The 13,621-nt window shown below is 49.3% G+C and overlaps 1 protein-coding gene and 1 long non-coding RNA gene across 5 annotated transcripts; both read left to right on the top strand.

Annotated features, from left to right (window-relative positions):
• The first annotated feature begins 543 nt into the window (after positions 1-543).
• Positions 544-5,999, top strand: ECM1 (extracellular matrix protein 1). 4 transcript variants are annotated; one of them, XM_037125679.2, is made up of 11 exons: positions 544-747; positions 1,917-1,967; positions 2,048-2,149; positions 2,287-2,364; positions 2,444-2,554; positions 2,850-2,897; positions 3,205-3,500; positions 3,756-4,130; positions 4,638-4,858; positions 5,025-5,112; positions 5,520-5,999. In XM_037125679.2, the coding sequence occupies exons 1-11, from the start codon at positions 678-680 to the stop codon at positions 5,733-5,735; spliced, it is 1,656 nt and encodes a 551-aa protein (XP_036981574.2). In that variant the 5' UTR covers positions 544-677; the 3' UTR covers positions 5,736-5,999. The 4 variants fall into 4 exon arrangements, with proteins under 4 accessions (XP_036981574.2, XP_036981579.2, XP_036981592.2 ...); XM_037125684.2 differs by having other exon boundaries at positions 2,853-2,897; XM_037125697.2 differs by lacking the exon at positions 3,756-4,130.
• Positions 6,000-7,862: 1,863 nt separating this feature from the next.
• LOC128628157 (uncharacterized) lies at positions 7,863-13,301 on the top strand. The gene is made up of 3 exons (XR_008392484.1): positions 7,863-7,948; positions 11,135-11,313; positions 13,036-13,301. It is a non-coding gene; the product is annotated as an uncharacterized LOC128628157 (long non-coding RNA).
• Positions 13,302-13,621: the final 320 nt, after the last annotated feature.

The raw sequence follows: 13,621 nt of genomic DNA on the forward strand, positions 1-13,621 counted from the left end.
GGAAATTGAAGAGGGGCAGCCCAGGACCTGGCTGGGTAGCTCAGTTGGTGAGAGCATCTTCCTAATACATTCAGGTTACGCCAAGGTTGTGGGTTTGATTCCTGCTCAGGGCTCATACAAGAGTCAATCAATGAATACATAAATAAGTGGAACAACAAACTGATGTTTCTCTAAATCAGTACATGCTTTTTTAAGGAAAAAATGAAGGAAACAGGCAGCCTGGGCCTCTCGTTGCTCGGGGAGCCCCTGGGATGGCTGTCCTGTCCCCACCCCAAACTCAGAGCCCCATTTCCCCAACCCCGATTTCGTGCAAATGGAGAAACCGAGGCACAAAGTAAGCTCCCAAACACCTCTTGAACCATATCTCAGAATGGGTTTCTCTCGGGGTCATAAAAATGCTCTCCTCTCATTACCCCCATTCTTCTCAAGCCTCTCAGGATGCCTCAGGGTGAGTTTTGGAGGAGTGGCTGCCAGAGGAGGAGCAGCTGGGACTGAGTCACAGCAGGAAGCTGAGGAGGGCGGGAGCTAGTCCCAGATAAAAGGACCGAGCTGGCCCTGAAGTTCACTACAGCAGTAGCAGCAACCAGAGAAGCAGGCTCCCAGCAGTCCAGCCCTCCTGTCCAGATCTGCCTGAGAGGACTCACCTCCCGGGTGGCCACTGACCAGTCTGCCCCAGGATGGGGACCATGTCCAGAGCAGCCTTGGTCTTGGCCTGTTTGGCTGGTGTTTTTCTAGCCTCCGAGGGAGGTGAGTTGGGGTTGGAGTCAGCCCTTGGGGAGGGGTCCCGGCCAGCGTGGGCCTGGGGCCTGAGTCCGGCCATCCTAGATGGCTCATCACCAGCAGGTTGACTCTCATTTGGTCCTGCCTGTGAGCAGGCTCCAGGTGGGCCTGGGCACTGAAGCCTTTGACAGGGAGGGGGCTCAGAAGCACAGAGCGAGATTGCAGGAGACTGTTGCTGCTAGAGATTATTCCTAGTGGTTGCTGCCAAGAAACACAAAATTAGAGTCAAAGGATGACTCCTGGGGCGAGGGTGGAGAGGTGGACTCAGAGAAGGGCCCTGCCTGAGGGAGGAGAGTGTGGGACCTGTTAGGCAGGGGCCAGGGGAGGAAGGGGCCTCCAGCCTGCTCACAGCCCTTTGCTGACCGTCTTGACAGTCTCCCTGCCTGGTTAGGGGACTAGACATAGCCACCTTCTACCCAGTGCACACTCTCTGCTCGGATGCTGAACAAAACGCTACTGAGGGAAACAGGAGCATCCTACCTCTAGCCTGGATCTCTGTAAGGCCAAGGTCCTAGTCTCTGTGACAATCAATTTCTTTGCCTGGGGCTGCGGGGTTATTTGCTCCAATCCTGAATCACCGCAGCTTCCAGGTTCTAAATTGAGATCCAAACCAAGGAGTATCTAGGACTAGTTAAAGGGAAAAGAGGCACTTGAATTTCTGGGCAGTTTCTTATCAGAAGGCCCAGAGATGTTTAAAGGGCTTGGACTGGGAAGGGAGGTGGAAGAAGTGGACAGGTGAGACTCCAGTCAGTTCAAGGTTCAGACCTTCTCCTCCGAACACTAGGGAAACGCCACAGCAGAGAGGCTGTGGGGAGCAGAGCCCAGACGTCCTAAGGGGACAACAGAGGAAGTCAGGTCCTTCCTCCCCAGCCCCGTGTATCCCATTCCCTTTAGACTCAGACTTGGGAAGCCCAAGGCTTTGAGCCCGGTAGAGGTCAGAACCCAGAGATTCACGGCTAGGCGTGTTTGGGGAGGTGGGTGGACTAGAGGCCATGGGGCAGGAGCCATACCAAGGGGCTTCTGGTGTCTTGCTTGTCTTCCCTGCACTCTTGACCTCTAGTGCCTCCCCACTTTGTATTCAAGGCCAGGAAGGGGCCTCTCCAAACCATGCTGACTTACCCTTTCTCACTCTCCAGGTTTCAAGACTTCAGGCCAGAGGGAGCTGGGGCCAGAAAACCTTCAAGAAGGTAAGAGTCTGGGGAAGTGGCATGAGATTGGGGGTGGAGCAGGAACTGTATGCTCTTACCATCTTCCCTCTTGCCCCTAGTTGGCTATGCAGCACCCCCTTCCCCACCCCTGACACAAGCCCACCCCATGGACCACCCTGATACCGCTGAGCATGGCCCTCACTTTAAGGAAGAGAGTGAAGGTAAGTCCCTCCTGTCCCCCCTCCAGGGTCCTAGTCTGGCTTTCTTCCCCCTGTCTTCAGGTGGGAGGGGAAAGAAGTCCCTGTGCCCACTCCTCACTGGGCTAGAAGTGGGCTGTTCACACACTGGCCTTCTATAGTGCAGCCCCCTCCCTCTCTGGAAGCTGGCTTTGTCCAAGTGGAGGAGCTGTTTTCTCCCCAACTCCTTCTGGAAACAGGTGAGCGCTCGCCGGCCCCTGGCCTGCCGCCCACTGTGATCTTGCCAACATCAGTCTGATCCGTGCTCCTCACCCTCAGGACCCCTCATCCTCTCAGAAGGCCATGCAGCGGATCCCTCTCTCTCTGAGAAAGCCGTCCCTGGGCAAGAAAAGCCGCTGTCCTCCCAGCTCCCTATTGAACAGAAGGAAGGTAAGTGACTCCCTCTTCTCTTCACCCTCCCGTCTGCCCCTGGCTTTGGGGCGCTGCCACTTACCAGCGGTGTAAACTTGGGTAAATTATCTCTCTAAGCCTTAGTTTCGTCATCTGTAAGACAGGGGAAAGAATACCTACTTTATAAAGTTATGAGATTAAATGGCATAAAAGTAGCATTTATTTTCACTTCTTCGTTGAGTTCCTCTCTATGCGTGGGAGCTGGCCAGGACCCCCTCTTTTAGAGAGAACCATCCTGACATGACTCTTGCTTTTGCATCTTCTTCCACGCCAGTAGACTCACATGGGCCACAACAGGAGGAAACGATCAACCAGAAAGAGGGTGAGTGACCCCCTGCTTCAAAGCTCGGGAGCGCCCACGGCTGGGTGCAGGAGCCTGGGCCTCAGGAAGCAGCACGGGGCGCAGGTCTGACTTAGGGGGACTATCGGGTTGACACCTTTCGTGCCCCAGTTCTCATTTTCTCTCAGCCCCTCAATCTGAAAGTGAGTCGCGGTTCATTTCTTCCTCTTTCCCCATACCCTTCCAATCCCTCCTCCTCCACCCCAAGTTCTTTCAACCCTCCAGGTCATCCGGCCTTTCTCTATCCCTCCACACGATCCGCCTGCCCACTCTGTTCTCCCCACTCTAGAGAAGCCAGAGCATGTGCCTGTGAGTCCAGCCTCACACTGCCAACAGGGCCAATCCCAAGGGAGCTGGGGCCACCGGCTGGATGGTTTCCCCCCTGGGCGGCCTTCTTCCGACAACCTGGACCAGATCTGCCTTCCCACCCGTCAGCATGTGGTGTATGGGCCGTGGAACCTGCCCCAGTCTGGCCACTCTCACCTTAGTCGCCAGGGTGAGACCCTCAATATGCTGGAGACTGGATACTCCCGCTGCTGCCGCTGTCACAGCTACATAGAACGCATGGACTGTGCAAAACTTGTGGTAAGGGTTGGGCTCTTGGTCCTGGGATGTCCCTTAAACCCACACAGTATGTGTGTGTTTTAAGGACTAGAGGCCTCGGCCTGGGTATGTGGGAACCTTAGGCCCTGTCATTGGTGCTATTTTGGACTGCCAGGGGAGCAGAGACAGTCTCTGCTTCTTTCCTATCTACGTGCCCAGGGTCCTTTTCTGGAGCCTGGGAGGAAGACAGGAATGTGGACAGTGCGCTGCTAGGCTGATCCACCCCTCTTGCTCTAGTGGGAGGACGCAATGACCCGGTTCTGTGAGGCCGAGTTCTCGGTCAAGACCCGAGCCCACTGGTGCTGCAAAAAGCAGGGGGAGGCTCGATTCTCCTGCTTCCAGGAGGAAGCTCCCAAGCCGCACTACAAGCTCCAGGACTGCCCCAGCGTCCAGCCTGTTATTTTTTCGGGCCTCGAGCTGCCTTTCCCCCCTGGGGTACCAACGCTGGACAATATCAAGATCATCTGCCACCTAAGACGCTTCCGCTCTGTGCCACGCAACCTCCCACCTACTGACCCCCTCCAGAGGCAGCTGCAGGCTCTGACCCGGCTAGAGGGGGTGTTCCAGCGCTGCTGCCGGCAGGGAAACAACCACACCTGTGCGAGGAAGGCTGTAAGTGGGGTTTCAGCTCCCCCAAGAGCCTGTCTGCCTGCCTGCCCATCTCCGACCTCCGATCCTGCTGGTCCATTCCTCCATGTACCTTCCCACTATGAACACATGTACCCGTCCGCCTGCTTGTGAATGTCCATCGTCCATTGTGTTGGTCATCTGAGTCTGTTCATCTTGAGCCTTCACCCTGCACTCCTGGCCTCGTCCACCCAAGATCCCACTCGCGCGCCTGTCTGCCATCCATGCGTCCAGCTCTGGCCTCACCCGACCTTCTCCGTCTGCCCTCCCAGCTCATCTCCTGTGGCCAGACCCCACCTGTGCTTCTACCCTCCATCTTCCCAAACCCACACATCCAGAGCCGCTTCCTCGCCCTCTGGTTCTTTGTCCTTCCCTTTGGCACTTGGGGTTGGGAGTCCCTTACCTTACAGTGTGGGGCAACAAGGGAAGTGGAAGGTGAGGAGGACAGGGGCCAATATTCAGCCTTTTGACTTCCCTCTTTCTGGCCCACAGTGGGAGGAGAGCCTTGATGGATACTGTGAGCAGGAACACGCTATAAAGACCCACCCCCACTCGTGCTGCCACCACCTTCCCAGCCCTGTCCGCGACAACTGCTTTGCCAAAGAGGCTCCCTACCCCAACTATGACCGGGATCTCTTGACCATTGACCTCAGCCGAGTCACCCCCAATCTCATGGACCATCTTTGTGGAAACCAAAGGGTTCTCACTAAGCAGTAAGTCTTGCATAATTCTTCCCCAACTCTCTCCCCTTCCCCCAAACTTCCCTTTGGGGCACCCTCCTGGGCTGTCTTGGCAAGAACAAAATCATGGTCTCCAAGCACTGTTTTTATTGCCTGGGGGTTGCTAAAGAGCCTGACCCCTGCCCCTTTCCCACCACAGTAAACAGATTCCTGGGCTAATCCGGAACATGACTGCCCGTTGCTGTGACCTGCCACTTCCAGAGCAAGCCTGTTGTGCTGAGGAGGAGGTGAGTGTGGTGCAGGCCATCATAGTTTCCGAGGGAATGCGGGGGGGGGGGGGGGGGTGCCTGGACCTGGAGGCTGCCCATACTTTTAGGACATCAACGCAGCCCACAGAAATGAGAACTAGGCGTGGAGGTCTTTTTTCTTGGGTCCAGAAGTCCTCATTCCTGACTTGACCTGCTCCCCACTGCCAAGTTCCTGTTAAGCTCCAAGCATTTCCAGATGTGCACATCTGTCCATCACAGGAAATCTAGCAGTACAAGGCGGCCTTGCTTTGTCTTTGGACCCCAGGAAGGGATCAGGAGGAGAGCAGAAGCTGAGGGAAGGGGGACTTTGCACACCCAAGCATCCATGCCTGACCTCTTACAACCCACTCCCTCACCATCTCTGCTGTTTTCTTCTCATTCATCAGAAATCAGTCTATATCAGTAACCTGTGTGGTGAACAAAGAAACATCTGGCGAGACCTTGCCTTCTGCTGTAAACTGAATCCTGGGGATGAACAGATCAACTGCTTCAACGTTAATTATCTGAAGAACGTGGCTCTAGTGGCTGGAGACGCTGAAGATGACAAGAACCAGGGGAAGCAGAACCCAACTCAGGGAACAAATATCAGTCCCGGCCCTTGAGCCCAAGGAAGAGTGAGTCACCCCAGAGCTCTGGAGGATCGGACTGGGGGAACCCCACCCCACCCTCCTCAAATACACAGTAAACACCTCTGGGATTTGGCACGCTCATTGTCTGTAATGTCTCACATACAAACACACCCTCCTAAGGCAGCCTGCTGGGATTTTCTTCAGTGACTGGACCCTGAGGCCCACTGCCCTGCCCTTACTGACTGAGCAGTCATTCCACAGGCTGTGATGGAACCATAAATAAACGACTTCAATTCACTATTTGTCATCTTGAATTTATTCACATATTTAAAAGAAATGTCACCTTGTTAGCTGGCTACCAGGATTCAGAAGCGAAAAAAACATGGTTCCGGTCCTTGGTGAGCCCCTGAAATGCCACAGCTCTACCTGACACCACTTTTTTAAAAAGATTTTGTTTATTTTTAGAAAGAAAGGGAGGGAGAAAGAGGGGGTGAAACAGTGATGTGTGAGGAAAACCTGGCTGTCATGCCAGGCATGTGCCCTGACCAGGAATCCACTGAACATCACCAGTCAGGCCCATGATTGACACTTTTTAATCTTCTTTTTCTTTTATTTTATTTTAGATTTTATTTATTTTACTTTTAGACAGAGAAGGGAGGGAGAAAGAGAGGGAGAGAAACATCAAAGTGCGGTTACCCCTGGGATGCCTGGCGCCGGAAAACCTTGCCCACAACCCAGGTACATGCCCTGGGAATTGAACCAGCAACCCTTTGGTTCGCAGGCCGGTGCTCAATCCACTGAGCCACATCAACTAGGGTCGACACTTTTTAACCTTAACTTTTGATCCTTGGAGTCCATGTCTTGGTTATTTCAATATCCACCTATTTGAACTATCAGTGCCCACTAGTCCACTATCGGTGTCCAAAAAGACCTCCGCGCCTAGTCCTCATTATTTCTGTGGGCTGCTAGTCAGGCCACGCACATTTCAGGCACCGAGCAGGTGTCATAAGTGGTGTGGCACAGAGATTCTGCAGAAGCGCTTGTATGCTGAGTGCCCAGAAGTGGGAGTTAGGGCTGGGGGCAGTAGGGGTGCGCTGGAGAAGGCCTCACGTTGAGGTCGGAGCTTCCCCAGGAGAGAAGTAGAAGATGCAAGGGACAGGTACCACCCAGGCAGCGGCAACAGCTCCTGCAGAAGCACAAAGGCTGAAAGGGCCTCAACTGCAGCGGTGATCCTCTGAGATGTGGCTGCAAAGATAAAGCAGCTCATCAGGAATGGCTCAGCCACAGGTAGTAAAGTGGATCTTGGCGCCTCTGCCCGCGAGGGGCACCAGCGGTTTCAGGCAGAGGATGTGTTCAGATATGTCTTTTACAAAGTCTAGTCGGCAGCTGGCCAGGCAGGTACATGGGAGGCCAATTCGGAGAGTGTATGGGGAAGGCCAAGGGGAGGAGGCTGTAACCGTCAGACCTAAGCTGGACCACAGGTTGGAGGGACTCCAGCCCTTTAAGGCTCACCCCTGGAAACCGGAGCCGAAAATTAAGACTCGGAATTAAGACGAGTCCGTAGAGACTCCGCTGCTAGGACAACAGTCCGAGAAACGGGACTTGCCTGGCCCGGGTTATGGCGGAAGTGAGTGAGCCAAGGGCCCCGCCATCCTGCACGTCAGAGACAAGCGGGGGCCCAGCAGCTCTCAAGCCGACACAGCGACTCCCCTCTTCCAACCCCGACAGCCTTTTATTTACTGATATTTTGCCGGGAAGGCTGGTACTAACCAAGCAACGTCTTAGTGGCTGTTTCGCTAGTCCGTCAGCACAGGAGCCAATGAGAGAGCGAGAACAGCAGTTGCCCCGCCCCTTCACCGGCAACCCAACGCTCCGGAGACCCGGGCAACCGGCGCTCGTTACGCTCTCGAAGGGCGTCACGGGGCCTGAGCGGAAGTCCGGCGTACTTTCGACGGGCCTTAGGACCCAGAAACTGGAGGGGGTGAGGCGGAACAGGTCTTTCTCCTACCCACTCACCCATTAGCTTGTCCTTCCTCGAGGTCGTTCCGAGCTCTTCGGGAGCTGCAGATCCCGGGCGGGTGAGGGGACCCGCGGCACGCTCAGCAATCGATGCTTTCTTTAGTCTGCATTTGCAAAGCACAATTCCAAGTGCTGGATGGGGAGTCCGAGACGATTAGGACCACTGTCCCAACCTGTCGGAGTTTACAGTTTACCCGTGAGGAGAGGAAGGGAACGGGAAAGCAATAGTAAGCAGCTGTAATGAAAGAATATCAGTGCTAAATAAGTATACGCATCATCAGCTGAGTTAAAAGAAGTCATTTTCACTAGGGGTCAGCGAACTATTAAATGAAGGAGGTGGCTTTGGATAGACCCTGGAAGCGGGGATGGGATTGCTGTTAGTTTCCAACAAAAGTTGAAAGTGTTTACATCTACTGCAAATTGTATAAATTATTAAAATATAGTTTATAAGGTTCAGTGGCGGTGGAAAACGGAGTCAGAGCACCAAACTACTTGGAGGGGCCTGAAAAGCCTCTTGGAGGAATTCAAGCTTGAGTTCGATTTTGCTGGAAGGAAAGGGGAGGTTTACAAAGCCCTAGGTGTATGCAAAGCTTAGCTACAGTAAAACAGTGTTCGTTTTGTATTAGGCAAAATGGTAAGTATTCTGGGTAAAATTCTCAGGGATCATTGGCTCTGTGGAGACCTGAATATCCGAGCCTGGCTTTCAGGGAGATCCTGGGAAAGGCCATAAAGCACAAAGTGTGGTATCTGAAGAGCCACTAAATAGTAAAAATGGAGTGAGGAAGTGGCTAGATAGAAGGTTAGAAATTTAGATTTAGTCATGCTTTCTGGAAGACCTTGAGAGACTAGATAGAAGTCATACCGACCTGGGAAGAAGCTCCTGTGAAGGATTGCGAAAGAAAAGTTACGTGAACAAATTCTCTGGCTGGGTAACCTGGTTAGAGCACCACTCCATACACCAGTGTTGTGAGTTCCATCCCAGGTTGGGGCACAAATACGCATCAACCAGTGCTTCATAAATAAGTGGAGCAACAGATCGATGTTCCTCTCCCTTCTTCTCTCTATAAAATCAGTAAATGAAAAAAATTTTTAAGAAAATTGATGTGAGCCCTGGCTGGTGTGGCTCGATGGATTGGGTGCCAGCCTGTGAGCCAAAGGTCACTGGTTTGATTCCCAGTCAGGGCACATGCCTGGGTTGTGGGCCAGGGCCTGGGTTATGGGGCCGGGCCCCGGTTGGGGGCATGTGAGAGGCAACTGATCGATGTTTCTCTCCTCTTTCTCCCTCCCTTTCCCTCTCTCTAAAAATAAATAAATCTATTAAAAAATTGATGTGAAAAGATTTTTTTTAGATCTCTCTTTTTTAAAGACTTTGTTTATTTTTTAGACAGAGGGAAAGGGAGGAAGAAAGAGAGAGAGAAATATCAATGTGTGGTTGCTTATGCACCCCCAACTGGGGACCTTGCCTTTGGGTATGTGACCTGAGTGGGAATTGAACTCATGATGAATGTGATGAACGGCCCTTTGGTTGGTAGGTAGGCCAGCACTCAGTCCACTGAGCCACACCAGCCAGGGCAAAGTATGTGCTCTTTTGTGTTTGGCTTCTTTTGCTCATTATGTTTTTGTAATTCATCTGTGATTGTATATAGCCATTCATTCACCTTTTTTTTTTTAAGATTTATTTATTTATTTATCTTTAGAGGGGAAGGGAAGGAGAGAGGAAAACATCGATGTATGGTTGCCTTTCATGCATCCCCTGCTGGGAACTGGCCTGCAACCCAGGCATGTGCCCTGACTGGGAATCGAACTGCAATCCTCTGGTTCACAGGCTCGTACTCAATCCACTGAGCTACACCAGCCAGGACTCACCTTTTTTTTTTTTTTTAAGATAAATGGACAGACAGGTGGATAGCAGTAGATGAGCTGGAGAGAGGCTAGAGACAGGGACCAGATCGGAGATTGAAACTGTAATTTTTCAATATCAATAGAACTGAGGAACTCTGAGATCCAGAACTCTGTTCATGATACAGGGGAAGAGAATGGGATGGGGAAAACATCTTTTAAAGATAGTTAGGAAATGGGATTGATTCACCCAGTTTGCTGCAGATGTCCAGGATGACCCCCACGTTGGAGCTCTGGGTAACTGCAGGGCAGGATATGCAGGAAGGGGATAATAAGTTCAGTTTCGGAGTCCTCAGTAGTTGACATCCTTAGTGAAAGTGCCTTCAGGGGGAAAATGTCAAAGCCAAAGTGTAGGGAATTTATTTGAATGGGAGACATAGAAGGGCAGGCAGCAAGTATCATCTACTCTGTGAACGTACTTCTGCACTGGAGACCAGCGGCCCATTAAGACCTTGGGAAGTCTCTTCCCTACCATAAATTTAGCTTGCTCAGAAACGAACTCCTCGGGGTACCTGGGATGACATGAAAAGGAACATAGAGCAATACGTGAGTTGTAGAACCTAGGTGGTGGTTATAGAATGTTTGCTGTACAATCTCTCAACTTTTCTTCATTTTTGAAATTTTTCATAAAATATTAAGAAAAAGGAGCTCATCATCTCTATCCAACTGTTCCTCCCCTGGTGGGCCCCATCTCAATAAATAGAACCACTATCTAATCAGTTGTTTAGGCAAGAGACTTGAGAATATTATTCTGTTTTTATTTTTAGAGAGAGGGGAAGAGAAGGAGAGAAACATCAGTGTGTGGTTGCCTCTCACGGGGCCCCCACAGGGGACCTGGCCTGCAACCTAGCCATGTGCCCTGATTGGGAATCAAACTGGCAACCTTTGGGTTTGCAGCCTGCACTCAATCCACTGAGCAATACCAGCCAGGGCAAGAATATTATTCTTTAATTAATCCTGCTCCCTCCTATTCCAGTCACCCATCAAATCTCCTAAATATCTCAAGTCCATCAACAATGGTGTTGCTCCTTACACCAAGGTTAGGTTCAAAAATCAGTGTGTAAGGCAGAAGTTACATAGTCAACAGAATCTTTGGAGATCCCTTAAGTTATTCACAGAATACAGTAAACCTGATTTTGTGTGCATCACTCTGTACACAAAACGTATGTGTGAGTAAGTATGGGTATATAAGCATGTACTGTACATGATAAGGTTCAGTATATCATGGTACACAATATAACAAAGTACTTCTAACTACATACGAAAGAGATAATGCTGCATATAGTTGAACAGGGCACAAGGACACTGTATTCTCCAACTCTCCACTCCTCCACCCTAGTCCAAGTTTCCACCAATGCTCAGAATTATTGAAATGGCTTCTTAAGTGGCCTCCTGGCTCCTACTCCTGACCGTGTCCAATCTGTTCCCGATGTTCCAGGCCGAATGAGCTAACTGATCCAATCAGGTCACTTCACTGCTTTAAAATCCCTCACTGATGTTGCACTGTTCCTCAGGACGACGTCTAGAACACTGACGTGGCTGCCCAGTTGTCCACCAGCTGCCTCTGCCCAGTCCTCAGACTTCGTTCCACTTGTTCTCTGAACCCGGCAAAATAGAGCTGGTCACCTTTCAGTTCCTCAGATTCACCACATTCTCCTGAACGTCTGTGACTGTGATCTGCTGCTGCCTCCAGGTAGAATTCTCTTTCGCTTCTGCCCAACTGAATAAGCTCTGTTCCCTGTGGCAGGGGCTTTTTGTCTACCCAACAAGCCACCCTCCTTCAACACCCCCAACACTTTGTTCTTGCTGAATTTTAAATTAAAAATAAAGCATTGTGGAAAATAGCACACATTTTTAAAGTGTGCTAAACATCATTGTATAGTTCAGTGGGTTATTATAAAATGGAACTCCCTCAACAACACCCCAGGTCAAGGAAAGGACATTGCCACACCCAGAGCTCCCATAATGCCGCTTTCTGGACACAGACTCCTCCCACCCCTGTAAAGTAACCAGTATCCTGCTCTCCTGATACTTATGGTGATCACTTATTCGTGTTTTCTTTATAGTTTTACCACCTAAAAATGAATCCTAAGAGCAGTCATTTAGGTTTTCTCAGAAGAAGCTTTATTGAGATAATCCACATTCACCAATTTGAAGTGTACAATTCAGTGGTTTGGGGTATGTTACATTATTAATTTTTTAAGATTGTAGTAAAAAATATGTAACATAAAATTTGCCATTTTAACCATTTTTAAGTATACAATTTAGTGGCATTCATTACATTCCAAATGTTGTGCAGCCACTGTAACTATGTATTCCCAAATGTTTTCATCACCCAAAACCAAAATTCTATAATCATGAAGTAAAAATCTCCATTCCCACCTTCTACCAGCCCCTGGTAACTTCTGATCCTGTATGAATTTGTCTATTCTAGAAACCTTGTGTAAGCATCTTCAATATTTGTAGGTGCTTCTGGGTCTTGCTTACTTCACTTAGCACAATGTTTTCAAGGTCCATCCACGTTGTAGCATGTGTCAGAACTTCTTCCTTTTTATGGCCGAATAATATTCCGTTGTGTGGGTAGACCAATTTCTGTATCTGCTTATCTGCTAAGGGACACTTAGGATGTTTCCATCTTTGGGCTCTTATGAATAACTAGCACTTAATTTTGCCCAGTTTTGAATGTTATACGAATGGAATCAGACAATGCATTTTTTACGTATCTGGCTTTTAAAGCATGCGTTCATATTAGTCCATATACCCTTAGTTCATTCATTTTCCTATAGAATTCCATTTCAGAAATATACCAAAATCTATCCGTTCTACTGTTGATGGATAGTGTTTTTTCCCACTTTTCTGCTGTTTCAAATATGGTAATATAAAAACGGTACATATTACATGCATTTTTGTTGACTATACAGCTAGAAATGGAATTGCTGGTCATAGAATCTCTTCAGGTAGAAGGTGCCCAAGTGGTTGTACAGGTTGAAGCACGAAGTGGTTCTACTTCTGAGGGTATGAGTTCCCTTGTTCCAGTCCTCACCAACTCTTCACGTTGTATGTCTGTCTGCTCAGGCATTCTGGTGAATTTGTGTTGGTATCTCAGTGTGGGTTTAATTTGCATTTCTGTGACGATAGATGAGATTCAGCACCATTTTATATGTTCACTGGCCATTTGGACATCCTCCGAGAGATACCTGCTCAAGTCTCTTGCATATTTTTATATTAGACTTTTCCTTATTAACTTGTAGTTCTTTATTCTGGATAAAGGGAATTCTTTGGCACGTAATATGTTGAAAATATCTTACCCACTCTGTGTTCACTCCCTTAATAGTGTCTTTAGGAAAAGATGTTCTTAAATTTAATGTAGTCATTGTGTTTCTTGCTTTTTCTGTTTTAAAAAATCTACACCCAGGTCACAAAGGTCCTCTTCATTTCATCTTCTGAAAAGTGTTTGTTTGCCCGATCTCATTACGACTAGTTTGCACCTGGAGCTGATTTGTACTCATGCTGGGAGGCAGGGCTCATGTTTCAGCTCTGCAGCAGCAGTTTGTTGAAAGGACTGTCTTTCTTCACTACTCTGCAGGGGGGCATTTGGCATAAATAAAGTGTCCGTGTTTGCATGTTTTTGTTTCTGGGTCCCCTGTTATATTATTTGTTCATCCCCCCCACAGTACTACAGCTTTATAACAGAATTTGATGTCTATAGAGCAACTCCTCCCATTTTATTCTTTTTCAGGAGCATGTAATGATCAGACACAAACGTTAGGAACAGTTTGTACAACTTTTTTATGTAGGTATTAAAAATAGAAAACCCATGTCGTTGCCATCCTTTCCTGAGTAGTTATTCCAGTGACTTCCCGGTTTAGTAGTTGGCCGCGTTGTCACCAGTCACGTGTAAGTATCCAGCACTTGAAATGCGGCCTGTCTGAATGGCTAGTGTAAAAAATGCCAGATTTTGAAGACTTGGATGAAAAAAAAAGCAAGCTACCTTATTAGTA

This window comes from Artibeus jamaicensis, unplaced genomic scaffold (assembly GCF_021234435.1).
Source record: "Artibeus jamaicensis isolate MK-2021 breed Jamaican fruit bat unplaced genomic scaffold, CSHL_Jam_final contig_1715, whole genome shotgun sequence".
NCBI lineage: Eukaryota > Metazoa > Chordata > Mammalia > Chiroptera > Phyllostomidae > Artibeus > Artibeus jamaicensis.

Excerpts from the sequence above, each read along its gene's own strand:
- ECM1 (XM_037125679.2), top strand. The coding sequence starts at position 678 with ATGGGGACCATGTCCAGAGCAGCCTTGGTCTTGGCCTGTTTGGCTGGT. Across the intron at positions 1,968-2,047 it reads GCCAGAAAACCTTCAAGAAG|TTGGCTATGCAGCACCCCCT; the intron begins GTAAGAGTCTGG and ends TCTTGCCCCTAG. Across the intron at positions 2,150-2,286 it reads CTTTAAGGAAGAGAGTGAAG|TGCAGCCCCCTCCCTCTCTG; the intron begins GTAAGTCCCTCC and ends GGCCTTCTATAG.